This window comes from Trachypithecus francoisi, unplaced genomic scaffold, assembly GCF_009764315.1.
Source record: "Trachypithecus francoisi isolate TF-2019V2 unplaced genomic scaffold, Tfra_2.0 Contig01579, whole genome shotgun sequence".
NCBI classification, from domain to species: Eukaryota; Metazoa; Chordata; class Mammalia; order Primates; family Cercopithecidae; genus Trachypithecus; species Trachypithecus francoisi.
The window spans coordinates 34,326,311-34,338,915 of record NW_022681442.1 but is presented as its reverse complement, the minus strand read 5'-3'; the positions used below and the strand labels follow the sequence as shown (position 1 = coordinate 34,338,915).

The 12,605-nt window shown below is 50.5% G+C and overlaps 1 protein-coding gene across 2 annotated transcripts in view; it reads right to left on the bottom strand.

The window, feature by feature from the left end:
* The window catches only part of RRP12 (ribosomal RNA processing 12 homolog), a 53,198-nt gene that overhangs the window by 26,482 nt on the left and 14,111 nt on the right, over positions 1 to 12,605 (bottom strand). For both annotated transcript variants that reach the window (XM_033187086.1, XM_033187083.1), the window contains 7 exons: positions 11,672 to 11,748; positions 8,464 to 8,569; positions 8,149 to 8,265; positions 6,631 to 6,769; positions 6,393 to 6,520; positions 3,438 to 3,536; positions 2,710 to 2,801 (listed from right to left, as the gene is read on the bottom strand). In XM_033187086.1, the coding sequence (XP_033042977.1) occupies positions 2,710 to 2,801; positions 3,438 to 3,536; positions 6,393 to 6,520; positions 6,631 to 6,769; positions 8,149 to 8,265; positions 8,464 to 8,569; positions 11,672 to 11,748 (758 nt within the window). The remainder of the gene's footprint in view (positions 1 to 2,709; positions 2,802 to 3,437; positions 3,537 to 6,392; positions 6,521 to 6,630; positions 6,770 to 8,148; positions 8,266 to 8,463; positions 8,570 to 11,671; positions 11,749 to 12,605) is intronic.

Here is a 12,605-nt window from a genome sequence, read left to right as displayed (position 1 = left end):
AGGCACTATCATTCAAGTAATAACTACATGTGGTAAAAAATTCAAACAGGTCTTCAAGGTGTAAACTGAAGGGCATGCCTTCCCCAATTCACCCTTCTGGCCTGACCCTTATATGCATTTCCCAGGGGAAAATCAAGGTTAAGTTTCTTAAATACCCTTCCAGAAATTCTAAAACGCACAAACATAAAAATAGTAACTTCTGTTAACTTTTTTTTTTTTTTTTGCAGTGGTGCAATCATAGCTCACGGAGTCTCAAACTCCTGGACTCAAACGATCCTCCCACCTCAGCCTCCTGAGTAGCTGGGGCTATAGGCACAAGTCACCATGCTCAGCTAGTCTTTTTATTTTTTGTAGAGACAGGATCTCACTGTGTTTCCCAGGTTAGTCTCCACCTCCTGGCCTCAAGTGATCCTCCTGCCCTGGCCTCCCAAAGCCCTGTGATTCAGGTGTGAGCCACTGCACCTGGCCTGGTAGCATTTATGTAACTCTTTATCATATACCAACCACTGATATAACATACATTTATTTAAACCTTGTAACAACCAATGAGATAAATCCTATTATTTTTCCATTTTATAGATGAGGAAAGACACAGAGAAGTCAAATAACTTGCCCAAGACCACCCAGCTTGGCAATGGGGTCAGGATTCCCATCCTTAGCAATGTGGTTCCAGAGTATACATGGAGAAACAATCACACCATACCTGCTATTCTATGTCTTGCTTTTTCCCAATATATCTTGGAGTTCTTTCCACGTAAGTGCACATACAACCACTTCGATTGTTTTTTTTTTTTTTTGAGATAGGGTCTCACCTTGTCACCCAGGCTGGAGCGCAATATTGCGATCTCAGCTCACTGCAACCTTCACCTCACAGGTTCAAGCGATTCTCGTGCCTCAGCCTCCCAAGTAGCTGGGATTACAGGTGTGCACCACCACACCCAGATAATTTTTGTATTTTTAGTAAAGATGGAGTTTTGCCATTTTGGCCAGGCTAGTCTCAAACTCCTGGCCTCAAGTGATCTGCCCACCTTGGTCTCCTAAAGTGCTGGGATTATAAGTGTAAGCCACTGTGCCAAGCCCACTTTGATTGTTTCTAATGGCTGCACAGTACTTCATTGTTTATATTTCACCCCTCCATGGGACATTTAGCTTGCTTCCAGTTTTTATGTTACCTAGAGTGCGACGATAAGCATCCTGGGATGCACACTGGGGCCTAACTGTGGGTGTGCTCCTGCAGGATGAAATCTGAGAAGTGGTGAATGGGATGATTTTGTCATTTTTGGACACCTCCCAGTAAAGGCAGTTTGGTGCAGGAAAAAGAACGTGGGCTGGGCAGACCTGGGCCGGGCAGACCTGGGCCAGAGACCTGACCTTACTCATCAGGGGCTGTGTGACTAGCTCACTCACAGAGCCTTGGTTTCTGGCTTATAAATTGGGGGTAAATGCTTCCTCATGGGGTTGCCTTGATTAGTGAAAGGAAACACAGATAAAGAGTGTTTGGCACACGCCTGGGTGAGAGCAGGCTGTGGGAACCCTTCAGCTGTGGAGAAGACAGGTCCAGCAAAACAGAGCCATGAGGCCTAAGAGACCCCTGCCTCCCTCCATGCAGGTCACCAACTGGTTACTGTATACTCAATTTCTTCTCAGCCTTATTCCAGAAAAGTGGAATTACTATTAAGTGGCCAAGCCCGAATCTGAAAGTATGCAGACACAAAGCAGAAAGTCGGTTCACGGGACTATGGAACCTAGAGAAGGGAGCCACCAGTCCAGGCGAGAGTGGAGTGGAGCGACAGAAAGGATATCCAATGGCCAGGAAACCAAGTGCACAGGAAGACACAGCCAGGGAGCAGCAAGAGGCAGGGTGAAACTCAGGCCTCAACCTGGGTCGCAGGGCTTGCAGCCCACCTTGCTGCTCCTCATGGCTGGCTGGCAAACGCTCTGGCAGGAATCAGACCCTGTTAGAACGAGCTGCACTCTCCTACCCCGTGCCTCACAAAAACAAGAGCTGCTCTGTAGCTCATTTGACACGGAGATGCCGTCAGGCCCCGAGAGGCTAAACAGCGTATCCAGCCTCTCGACGGAGGCCCTGAGCACCCCGAACCTCGGCAGCCAGGACAGAGGCCCTGAGAACTCCGCAACCTCTGCAGCCTGGACAGAGGCCCTGAGGACCCCCGACCTTGGCAGCCTGGACAGAGGCCCTGAGGACCCCCAACCTCGGCAGCCTGGACAGAGGCCCGAAGGACTCCCCCAACTGTGGCAGCCAGGATGGAGACCTCGAGGACCCTCCACCTCGGTGCCAGGATGGAGATCCTGAGGACACCGCAAACTCAGCAGCCAGGACGGAGACCCTGAGGACCCCCCACCTAGGCAGCCAGGACGGAGACCCTGAGGACCCCGAACCTCAGCAGCCAGGACAGAGGCCCTGAGAACTCCACAACCTCAGCAGCCAGGACGGAGGCCCTAAGGACCTTTCCCAACCTTGGCAGCCAGGACGAAGGCCCTGAGGACCCCTGACCTCAGCAGCCTAGACACAGGCCCTAAGGATCCCCCCAACCTTGGCAGCCAGGACGAAGGCCCTGAGGAGCCCCCACCTCGGCAGCCTGGGCACAGGCCCTGAGCCCCCCACCTCGGCAGCCTGGACAGAGGCCCAGAGCACCCCCAGGTCGGCAGCCTGGACAGAGGCCCTAAGCACCCCTCCTTCATCCGTACCTCACCAGGTTGATGTGGGCTTTCTCCATGACCTTAAGCCAGGCTAGCAGGGGCTGTAAATCATTCTCACTGGGAACATAGTCGTACAGGGCCTAAAGGTGGGAATAAGCAGGTGACTGAGCATGTGGGGTCTGCAACAGCCCAATGACGATGACCCCTTCCCATCCTGGCACCAGCAATGTCCTGGGGACAGTGCTTGTGACCCTGGCACTCACAGCCCCCTTGGCTTTCCCAGATCCTGCCTCTCCCTTCTCCACAAAGCCCTCCCGGCTCTGATTCTTTGGGAGAACAGCCTCTAGGAGCAGCGGAATATCATGGGTCATACACCCCTTTGTGTGTCTGACAAAAGCCAGAGGCCTTCTTTGGGGGAAAAAAGCCGTACATTTTGCTAACAATTTGGGGGATCTGTTCCCCCTCCCCACATCCATCCACAGACCTCTAAGGTCGAAAGCCCTGCTCAAGGTATCTGTGAGCACCACGAGACCATGCCGAAACAGTTCATTAAAGTTAACTAGGTCAAGGGTCAAGGTCCCAGCTCCTGGAGACATTGATGTGAATTTGATGACTGGACTCCAATCCTCCTTCCCTGTCTACTGGCCTCTTCCACTGGGACAACCCAGCCCAGCCAACCTCACTCTGTAGACAAGGCGCAGGGCCAGTGCCCCCAGCACAGCCTCCCAAGGGACCCCCCCTCCACAATGCTCCCACACCCCACCAACAGGCCTCACCGTGATGATCTGGGCATTGAGCTCTGCCGACAGGGTGCTCAGGCCAGGCCTGGCGTGGAAGAGGCTGTGAAAGGCCTGCATGGCACAGGCTGTCACCAGCTGGAGGGGGACACACAGGCTTAGAAAGGAACTACAAAGCCCATGGCTGGCCCTGGACCCCTCAACATTCCACTCCACTCTGTGTGCTAGGGAGTTGAGGGCCCCCTGAACCTTACACATGCCCCCTGCACAGGGACACCCTGAGAACTGCCACCTTAGTAAGACATGGAAGCCCCTGAAAAAGCTTTAAATGACTTAAAAAGACAGAAACATTAACAAAATGGTTTTAACATAACAGCCAAAAAAAGCAGGCTATAAACGGTCTGCATGCTATAATTACAGCTGTATTTTTTTTTTTTTTTGAGACAGAATCTTGCTTTGTTGCCAGATACAGGGATGAGACCAATACAGATGCATGCCACTGTGCCTGGCCAATTTTTAAATTTTTATAAAGATAGTCTTGTCTTACTATGTTGCCCAAGCTGGTCTCAAATTGCTTGCCTCCTGCCTCGGCCTCCCAAGTGCTAAGGTTACAGGTGTGAGCCACCGCTCCGGGCCTTTACATGTTTTATCATGTATATTTGTTTATCCAAAGAGAAAATGTCTCAAAGGATAACCAGAAAGTTATTCGCGTTGTCTACCTTAGGAAACAGAATTTGGAAGGAAGGAGTATTTTTACTTTATACACTTCTGACTTGTTTTTTCCTTTTAAACAATGATCATATTATTTATATTTTCAATTTTAAAAATATGTATGTAAATAAACACTACAAAAGAACACACACAAGGATGGGCGCGGAGGCTCACGCCTGTAATCCCAGCACTTTGGGAGGCCGAGGTGGGCGGATCACGAGGTCAGGAGATCGAGACCATCCTGGCTAACACGGTGAAACCCCGTCTGTACTAAAAATACAAAACAGCAGCCGGGTGTGGTGGCGGGCGCCTGTAGTCCCAGCTACTCAGGAGGCTAAAGCAGGAGAACAGCGTGAACCCGGGAAGCGGAGTTTGCAGTGAGCCAAGACCACGCCACTGCACCCCAGCCTGGGCGACAGAGCGAGACTCTGTCTCAAAAAAAAAAAAAGAGAATACACAGTGAGTTGGTGGGGGTATCTGTGGGGGGGATTGGTTCCAGGACTCCCCATGGACATAAAAATCTACCAATGCTCAAGTCTCTATTTTAAGTGGTGTAATATTTGCATATAACCTACATGCATCCTCCCATATATTCTTTTTTTTTTTTTTTTGAGACGGAGTCTCACTGTGTCGCCCAGGCTGGAGTGCAGTGGCCGGATCTCAGCTCACTGCAAGCTCCGCCTCCCGGGTTTACGCCATTCTCCTGCCTCAGCCTCCCAAGTAGCTGGACTACAGGCGCCCACCACCTCGCCCGGCTAGTTTTTTGTATTTTTTAGTAGAGATGGGGTTTCACCGTATTAGCCAGGATGGTCTCGATCTCCTGACCTCATGATCCGCCCGTCTCGGCCTCCCAAAGTGCTGGGATTACAGGCTTGAGCCACCGCGCCCGGCCCCTCCCATATATTCTAAATCACCTGGACTACTTATGATACGTAATAAAACATAAATGCTATGTAAATAGTTGCTACACTCTGTTGTCTAGGGAATAATGACACAGAAAAAACACTGTACATATTCAGTACAGAAGCAAGCAACCGTTTTCTTTTTCCTGAATATTTTCTTTTCTTTTTCTTTCTTTTTTTCCTTTTTCTTTTCTTTTTTTTTTTCTTTTGACACAGGGTTCTTGCTCTGTTGCCCAAGCTGGAGTGCAGTGGCATGACCACGGCTCACTGGGTTCACTGCAGCCTTGACCTCTTGGGCTCAAGCAATCCTCCCACTTCTACCTCCCAAGCAGCTGGGACTACAGGCACGTGCCGCCATGCCCAGTTTCCAAATATTTTCAATCCAAGGTTGGTTGAATTTATGGCTTTGGGACCCACACATACAAAGGGCTGACTGTATAAAGATTTACAGAATTGTGCTAGAAATGGTTGAAATACAGGAAATCACTTTTCATGTGTCTTTAAAGCTGCCAAAAAAAATTAGGTGGCTCACGCCTGTAATCCCAGCACTTTGGGAGGCTGAGGCGGGCGGATCACTTGAGGTCGGGAGTTCAAGACCAGCCTGACCAACATGGAGAAACCCCATCTCTACTAAAAATGCAAAAAATTAGCCAGGCGTGGTGGTACATGCCTGTAATCCCAGCCACTCGGGAGGCTGATGCAGAAGAATTGCTTGAACCCAAGAACCAGAGGTTGCAATGAGCCAAGATTGCGCCATTGCACTCCAGCCTGGGCAACAAGAGCGAAAATCCATTTCAAAAAAAAAAAAAAAAAAAAGGCCGGGCACGGTGGCTCAAGCCTGTAATCCCAGCACTTTGGGAGGCTGAGACGGGCGGATCACGAGGTCAGGAGATCGAGACCATCCTGGCTAACACTGTGAAACCCCGTCTCTACTAAAAACTACAAAAAACTAGCCGGGCGAGGTGGTGGGCGCCTGTAGTCCCAGCTACTTGGGAGGCTGAGGCAGGAGAATGGCGTGAACCCGGGAGGCGGAGCTTGCAGTGAGCTGAGATCCAGCCACTGCACTCCAGCCCCGGCAACAGAGTGGGACTCCGTCTCAAAAAAATTGGTATAGGGTACATAGAGCTGGGGCAGGAGGGTTTACCAGCCCACTACAGATCCACCCTGACTCTGACCTGATCTCTGAGGTCAGCTTCCATATGGAAGGGGACTCTGATATGGCCGGGCCTAGCCAAACACCACAGATTGATGTGGTACCGTTGGTTTTAGCCTAAGAACACAGTCAGGGAGACCCCAGGCCCTGCATTTTGACTGACCAGCGAGTTCCTCAAATGCCACCACTGCAGAACCCCCTTCCTCTAGCTCTTGGGCCTGAGCTCACCACATGGCTCAAGGTCATGACCCTGAGGAGAGTCTCACTGCAGCTCTTCACCAGGCCTTCTGGGAAGCAGGGCAGCAGGTCCTTCAGCAGCGTCAGCATGTGCAGCATGGTGGTGGCCTCCTTGGAGCCTGATAGACAGAAGGGGAATTGAGACACCAGCCCCTGCCCTGCAGCAGGCCCTGTCCTGCTCTGCCAGCCACTGCCTCCCATCCACCTGCCCTCCGTTTGGCTTCCCCACCTCCAGACTTCTCTATCTCCTGGATGCAGAACTTGGCAGTGGAAACGGCAGCAGGATGGTGGGCAGGGGCCTTTTCGCCAAACATGAATTCACTGCCCTTAAGGACTGAGCATACTCCATGCTGGGCAGCCTTCCGGATCTGAGAGGCAAGGAGAGCAGGGGACAAGGCCAAATCAGCATTCTACCAGCATCATGGGTGTCTGGCACAAGTATCAACCAATTAGCTTTGGCTGAACATATAGATCCAATGATGATCTAACTACTACAGATCCAGTGCTACGGCAGGGCCTTCATGTGTACAGAATCCTGAGCTGTGAAGCAAGACAAACCTTGGTTCAAATCCCTGCTCTACAACTAACTCACCAAATGGCCTTAAGCAACCCAACTACCTAATTTCTGAGTTTCAGTATCATCTTTAAAACAGGGGGTTCTTCATTCACTCAATCATCCGGCAAACACGGTGTGTCCACCAAGCCAGGCACTGTTCTAGGTCCTGGCAAACTGGCAGTGAATAGCAGGCAACGCACCTTCCAGCTGGGAGGCGGAAAACAAATACATAGCAGAAGGTTAAAAAGTACTTTGCAGACAATTAAGCAAGGGCTGCCACTTCTTATACAGTGGTCAGGAAAGTGTCACCGCAGTGAAGTGCCACTGCAGCGGGAGCTGAAGAAGGAGAGGAAAAGATCATGTGAGCACTGAGGGAAGGAGGCATGAGAGCATCTGGGCTGATGGTGCTCAGCACTGGGAGTGATCACATGACTGTTATTGTTACCACCTCCTGCCCTAAATTTCCAGAAGAAACAGTGGGGAACCACCACTTCCCAAGCACCTGCCGTAAGCCAAGAGGTGCGCTAGGCCTGTGGGGAACACTGGAATCTCCCCACAACTCTGTAGCAAAGCTGGTGGGATTATCTCTATTTCTTTTTTTTTCTTTTGAGATGGAGTCTCATTCTGTTGCCCAGGCTGGAGTGCAGTGGTACAATCTTGGCTCACTGCAACCTCTGCCTCCTGGGTTCAAGCGATTCTCCTGCCTCAGCCTCCCCAGTAGCTGGTATTACAAGCGCCCACCACCATGCCCAGCTAATTTTTATATTTTTAGTAGAGTCGAGGTTTCACTCGTTGGTCAGGCTGGTCTCTAACTCCTGACCTCAAATGATCCTCCCACTTTGGCCTCCCAATTCAGTGCTCACACCTCGAGCAGTAAATTCAGGATCCAACTCAGGTCTGTGTGACTCCCCCAGCTATGCCACCCTCCCTGCCGAGGTAAACAGACATATGGGGAGAGTCCATGTCAACAGGGCAATGGCTGACAAGGCACCAGAGACTCAGACAGGGCTGACAGGGGACAGCCTCCTGGAGGAGGAAGAGCCGCCCCGCCTTCTGCATCTAAATGCATGGTGCCTCAGAGGCAGAAAGCAGAAGCCAGTACTCAGGGCAAGCTCCCCAGTGCCACTCAGCTAGCCAAGTCTGGGCTGCGCTGGGCCGAGTGGTGGCTGTCCCCTTGTCGCATGATCTCACCTTGGGCTTGGAATGCACCGTGAAGCTCAGCAGCCCATGGTACACCTGAAGGGTCACAGGGTAGCCCCAGGCCTCCAGGTCTTGCTTCCGCAGAAGGGTGGCCAGGCAGGAAAGGACCTGGAAGAAAGTCAGAGCCCTCAGTGCCACCAGCCTCGGCCAGGAGGGAAAAGAGCCCAGGTTCTCAATGACTCCAGAAAATCCCATCTGTCTGAGGTCCCCAGGGTGCCTAAACCCCTCTCAGGGAACATCCAAGCATCACCAAATCAGACAGGCTCTGGGAGATGCCAGATGAGAAACTAAACCCCAGACACTAACCCATCGGAGGACAGACGTGGAGCCGCTGCTGGCCTGGGCTGACATGATATCCATGAAGGCTTTGGAGGTATCAGAGAACTTCTTAATGAGCACAGGGCTGGGAACACTGCGGGAAAGAACATAGACGGTCACCCCAGAGGATCCCGGAAGAGCAGCTGGTGCAGCCCCTTGTGGTACCAAGGACAGGGCAAGGGGCACTGGTGGCACAGTCACTCAGCAAGTGAGCAACAAAGTCAGAACAGGTGCCCACCGTATCAGCCAGCTCAGTGTGCTTTCCACTCGGAATCCCTGCCTCCCTCACCTTCCCACTACCCACTCATAAACGCATACCAATCCTCTCTCCACCTCCCCTGGCAGTTCACAGCTCCAGAAAGCTCGGGGCCAACAACCCCTTCCCTCTCTTCTGCCACTCACTGCTCCAGGGATGCCCCTCCTGGGGGCCAACCCTCACACTCCCTGGTATAGTGACCCAAGTCACCCAGGGCCTTATGTTGTAGAATGCCACCTGATACACAAGTATCTTTTAAATTGTATTTTTTTTTTTTTTTTTTGAGACGGAGTCTCGCTCTATCACCCAGGTTGGAGTGCAGTGGCACGATCTCGGCTCACTGCAAACTCCGCCTCCTGGATTCACGCCATTCTCCTGTCTCAGCCTCCTGAGTAGCTGGGACTACAGGCGACCGCCACCATGCCCAGCTAATTTTTTGTATTTTTAGTAGAGACGGGGTTTCATCATGTTAGCCAGGATGGTCTTGATCTCCTGACCTCGTGATCCGCCCGCCTCAGCCTCCCAAAGTGCTGGGATCACAGGCGTGAGCCACTGCGCCCGGCCTAAATTGTATTTTAAAATTTGTGGCTGGGCACGGTGGCTCATGTCTGCAATCCCAGCACTTTGGGAGGCCGAGGCTGGTGGATCACCTGAGGTCGGAGTTTGAGACCAGACTGACAAACATGGAGAAACCCTGTATCTACTAAAAATACAAAACTACTGGGCGTGATGGCGTATGCTTGTAATCCCAGCTACTCGGGAGACCGAGGCAGGAGAATCACTTGAACCCAGGAGGTGGAGGGTGCGGTGAGCCAAGATTGCGCCATTGCCCCCCAGCCTGGGTAACAAGAACAAAACCCCATCTCAAAAATGAATAAATAAATAAATTTCTAACTGTGGTAAAATACACATAAGATAAAACATCATTTCGGCCGGGCGCGGTGGCTCACGCCTGTAATCCCAGAACTTTGGGAGGCCAAGGCAGGTAGATCACGAGGTCAGGAGATCAAGACCATCCTGTCTAATACGGTGAAACCCCATCTCTACTAAAAATACAAAAAATTAGCCGGGCATGGTGGCGGGTGCCTGTAGTCCAAGCTACTTGGGAAGCTGAGGCAGGAGAATGGCATGAACCTGCGAGGCGGAGCTTGCAGTGAGCCAAGATGGCGCCACTGCACTCCAGCCTGGGAGACAGAGCAAGACTCCGTCTCAAAAAACAAACAAACAAGAAACAAACAAATAAACCAAACATCATTTCAATGATTTTTAGGTATATCATTCAGTACTGTTAAGTATATTCATGTTGTGGGTTTTTTTTTTTGGAGACAGGGTCTCACTCGTCACCCAAGCTGGAGTGTAGTGGCACAATTAGGCTCACTGCAACCTCTACCACCCAAGTAGCTGGGACTACAGGTGCATGCTACCACACCTAGCTCATTTTTGTATTTTTTTGTACAGATGAGGTTTTGCCATGTTGCCCAGGCTGGTTTCAAACTCCTGAGCTCAAGCAACCCACCTGCCTCAGCCTCCCAAAGTGCTGGGATTATGGGTGTGTATCACCACACCCAGCCAAGTACACTCACATTGTTGTGCAATCAATCTCAAGAACTTTTTCATCTTAAAGAATCAAGGTTTTTGTTTTTTTTTTACTTTATTATTTATTTATTTATTTATTTTATTGAGATGGAGTCTCACTCTGTTGCCCAGGCTGGACTGCAGTGGCTTGATCTTGGCTCACTGCAACCTCCATATCCTGGGTTCAAGTGATTCTCCTACCTCAGCCTCCCGTGTAGCTGGGATTACAGCTGTGCACCACCACATTTGGCTAATTTTGTATTTTTAGTAGAGACAGGGTTTCACCATGTTGGCCAGGTTGGTCTCGAACTCCTGGCTGCAAGCAATCCTCCTGCCTCAGTCTCCGAAAGTGCTGGGATTACAGGTGTGACCCACTGCGCCCAGCCATGACTTTTAATTTTTATTACTCAAAACAATTTTCATTTTCTTTCTTTCTTTTTTTTTTGAGACAGAGTCTTACACTGTTGACAGGGCTGGAGTGCAATGGCACGATCTCAGCTCACTGCAACCTCCGCCTACTGGGTTGAAACTAACTCTCCTGCCTCAGCCTCCCGAGTAGCTGAATTACAGGTGCCTGCCACCATGCCCAGCTAATTTTTGACAGCGTTTCACCATGTTGGCCAGGTTGGTCTTGAACTCCTGACCTCAGGTGATCTGCCCACCTCAGCTTCCCAAAGTGCTGGAGTTACAGGCGTGAGCCACAGCATGTAGCCTACCCGGCTAATTTTTGTATTTTTAGTAGAGACGGGGTTTCACCATGTTGGCCAGGATGGTCTCGATCTCCTGACCTCTTGATTCGCCCACCTCGGCCACCCAAAGTGCTGGGATTATAGGTGTGAACCACTGCACCCAGCCAAAAAAATTTCATTTTCAATAGAGCTTTCTGACTGTGCTTTGGCCTTCAACACTTTCACAATGATTTTCTGCTCCTCAATAAGGAAAGCACACTGGATTCTGTCATGAACAAACTTAGCACACATGGAACCAGGGAAGCACTGCAGGCCCTACGGACGTGCCTTTTGTTTTGGACAATCAAATAAGAACTTTAGATCTCACAGCATGAGCTCCTGAACGTCTGCCTGGGCACACACCACGTGAAGATTCTGGTGCTTTCCCAACCTTCTTGGCATAAAGGTAAATGATTCTATTACCAGGGGTTCAGGACAGCCTAGTTTTGTTAGAGGTTTCTCACTAGAGGCTTATCACAGTATGTCACACGCTGGCCCATTCTGCGTGCCTCTAGACAGTGCTCATGAAGAGCAAGTATCTTTTTAAAAAACAATTCCCTGATCCTGTTTCTCCTGTCCACATTCCCTTCTCCCTTCCACAAAAAGCCTTGGGGTTCAAACAGGAGGCAGAACTCACCGCTTCAGGACAAGGTTCAGCAGGTAAGCAACGGCGGCCAGGGACTCCGGGGACTCCACTGCTTCCATTGTTGTCATCTGAGGGCCAGATTGAGGGGGTGTGAATGGATAAAAATGTACACTGAGCAAACAGGAAAAACAGTCGGAGAACATGCACCCAGCAGAACAGTTGTGACCGAGAACCACAGTATCAGAGGTTCAAATCCTGACTCTGGCATTGTGTGGTTTTAGGCTAGTAATTTAACCTATCTGTGACTCAGTTTCTTCATTTGTAAAGTAGGGATAGTAATGCTACATACCTTGTAAGTTGTTGTGAGGTTTAATGGAATTAATATATATAAAATACTGCCGGACACATAATTAAAACTATATATATGTGGCTGGGCGCGGTGGCTCACGCCTGTAATCCCAGCACTTTGGGAGGCCGAGGCGGGCAGATCACAAAGTCAGGAGTTCGAGACCAGACTGGCCAACACGGTGAAACCTCATGTCTACTAAAAATATAAAAGGTAGCCAGGCGTGGTGCAGGTGCCTATAATCCCAGTTACTAGGGAGGCTGAGGCAGGAGAATCGCTTGAACCCGGGAGGCGGAGGCTGCAGTAAGCCGAGATCACGCCACTGCACTCCAGCCTGGGTGACAGAGCGAGACTCCGTCTCTAAAAACAAAACAAAACACTATAAACATGTTTATGTGCATATATATATATAGAGAGAGAGAGAGAGAGAAAGACAGTTTTTTTTTTTTTTTTTTTTTTTTTTTTTTTTTTTTGAGGCGGAGTCTCGCTCTGTCGCCCAGGCTGGAGTGCAATGGCCGGATCTCAGCTCACTGCAAGCTCGCCTCCCGGGTTTACGCCATTCTCCTGCCTCAGCCTCCCGAGTAGCTGAGACTACAGGCGCCCGCCATCTCGCCCGCTAATTTTTTATATTTTTTTTTA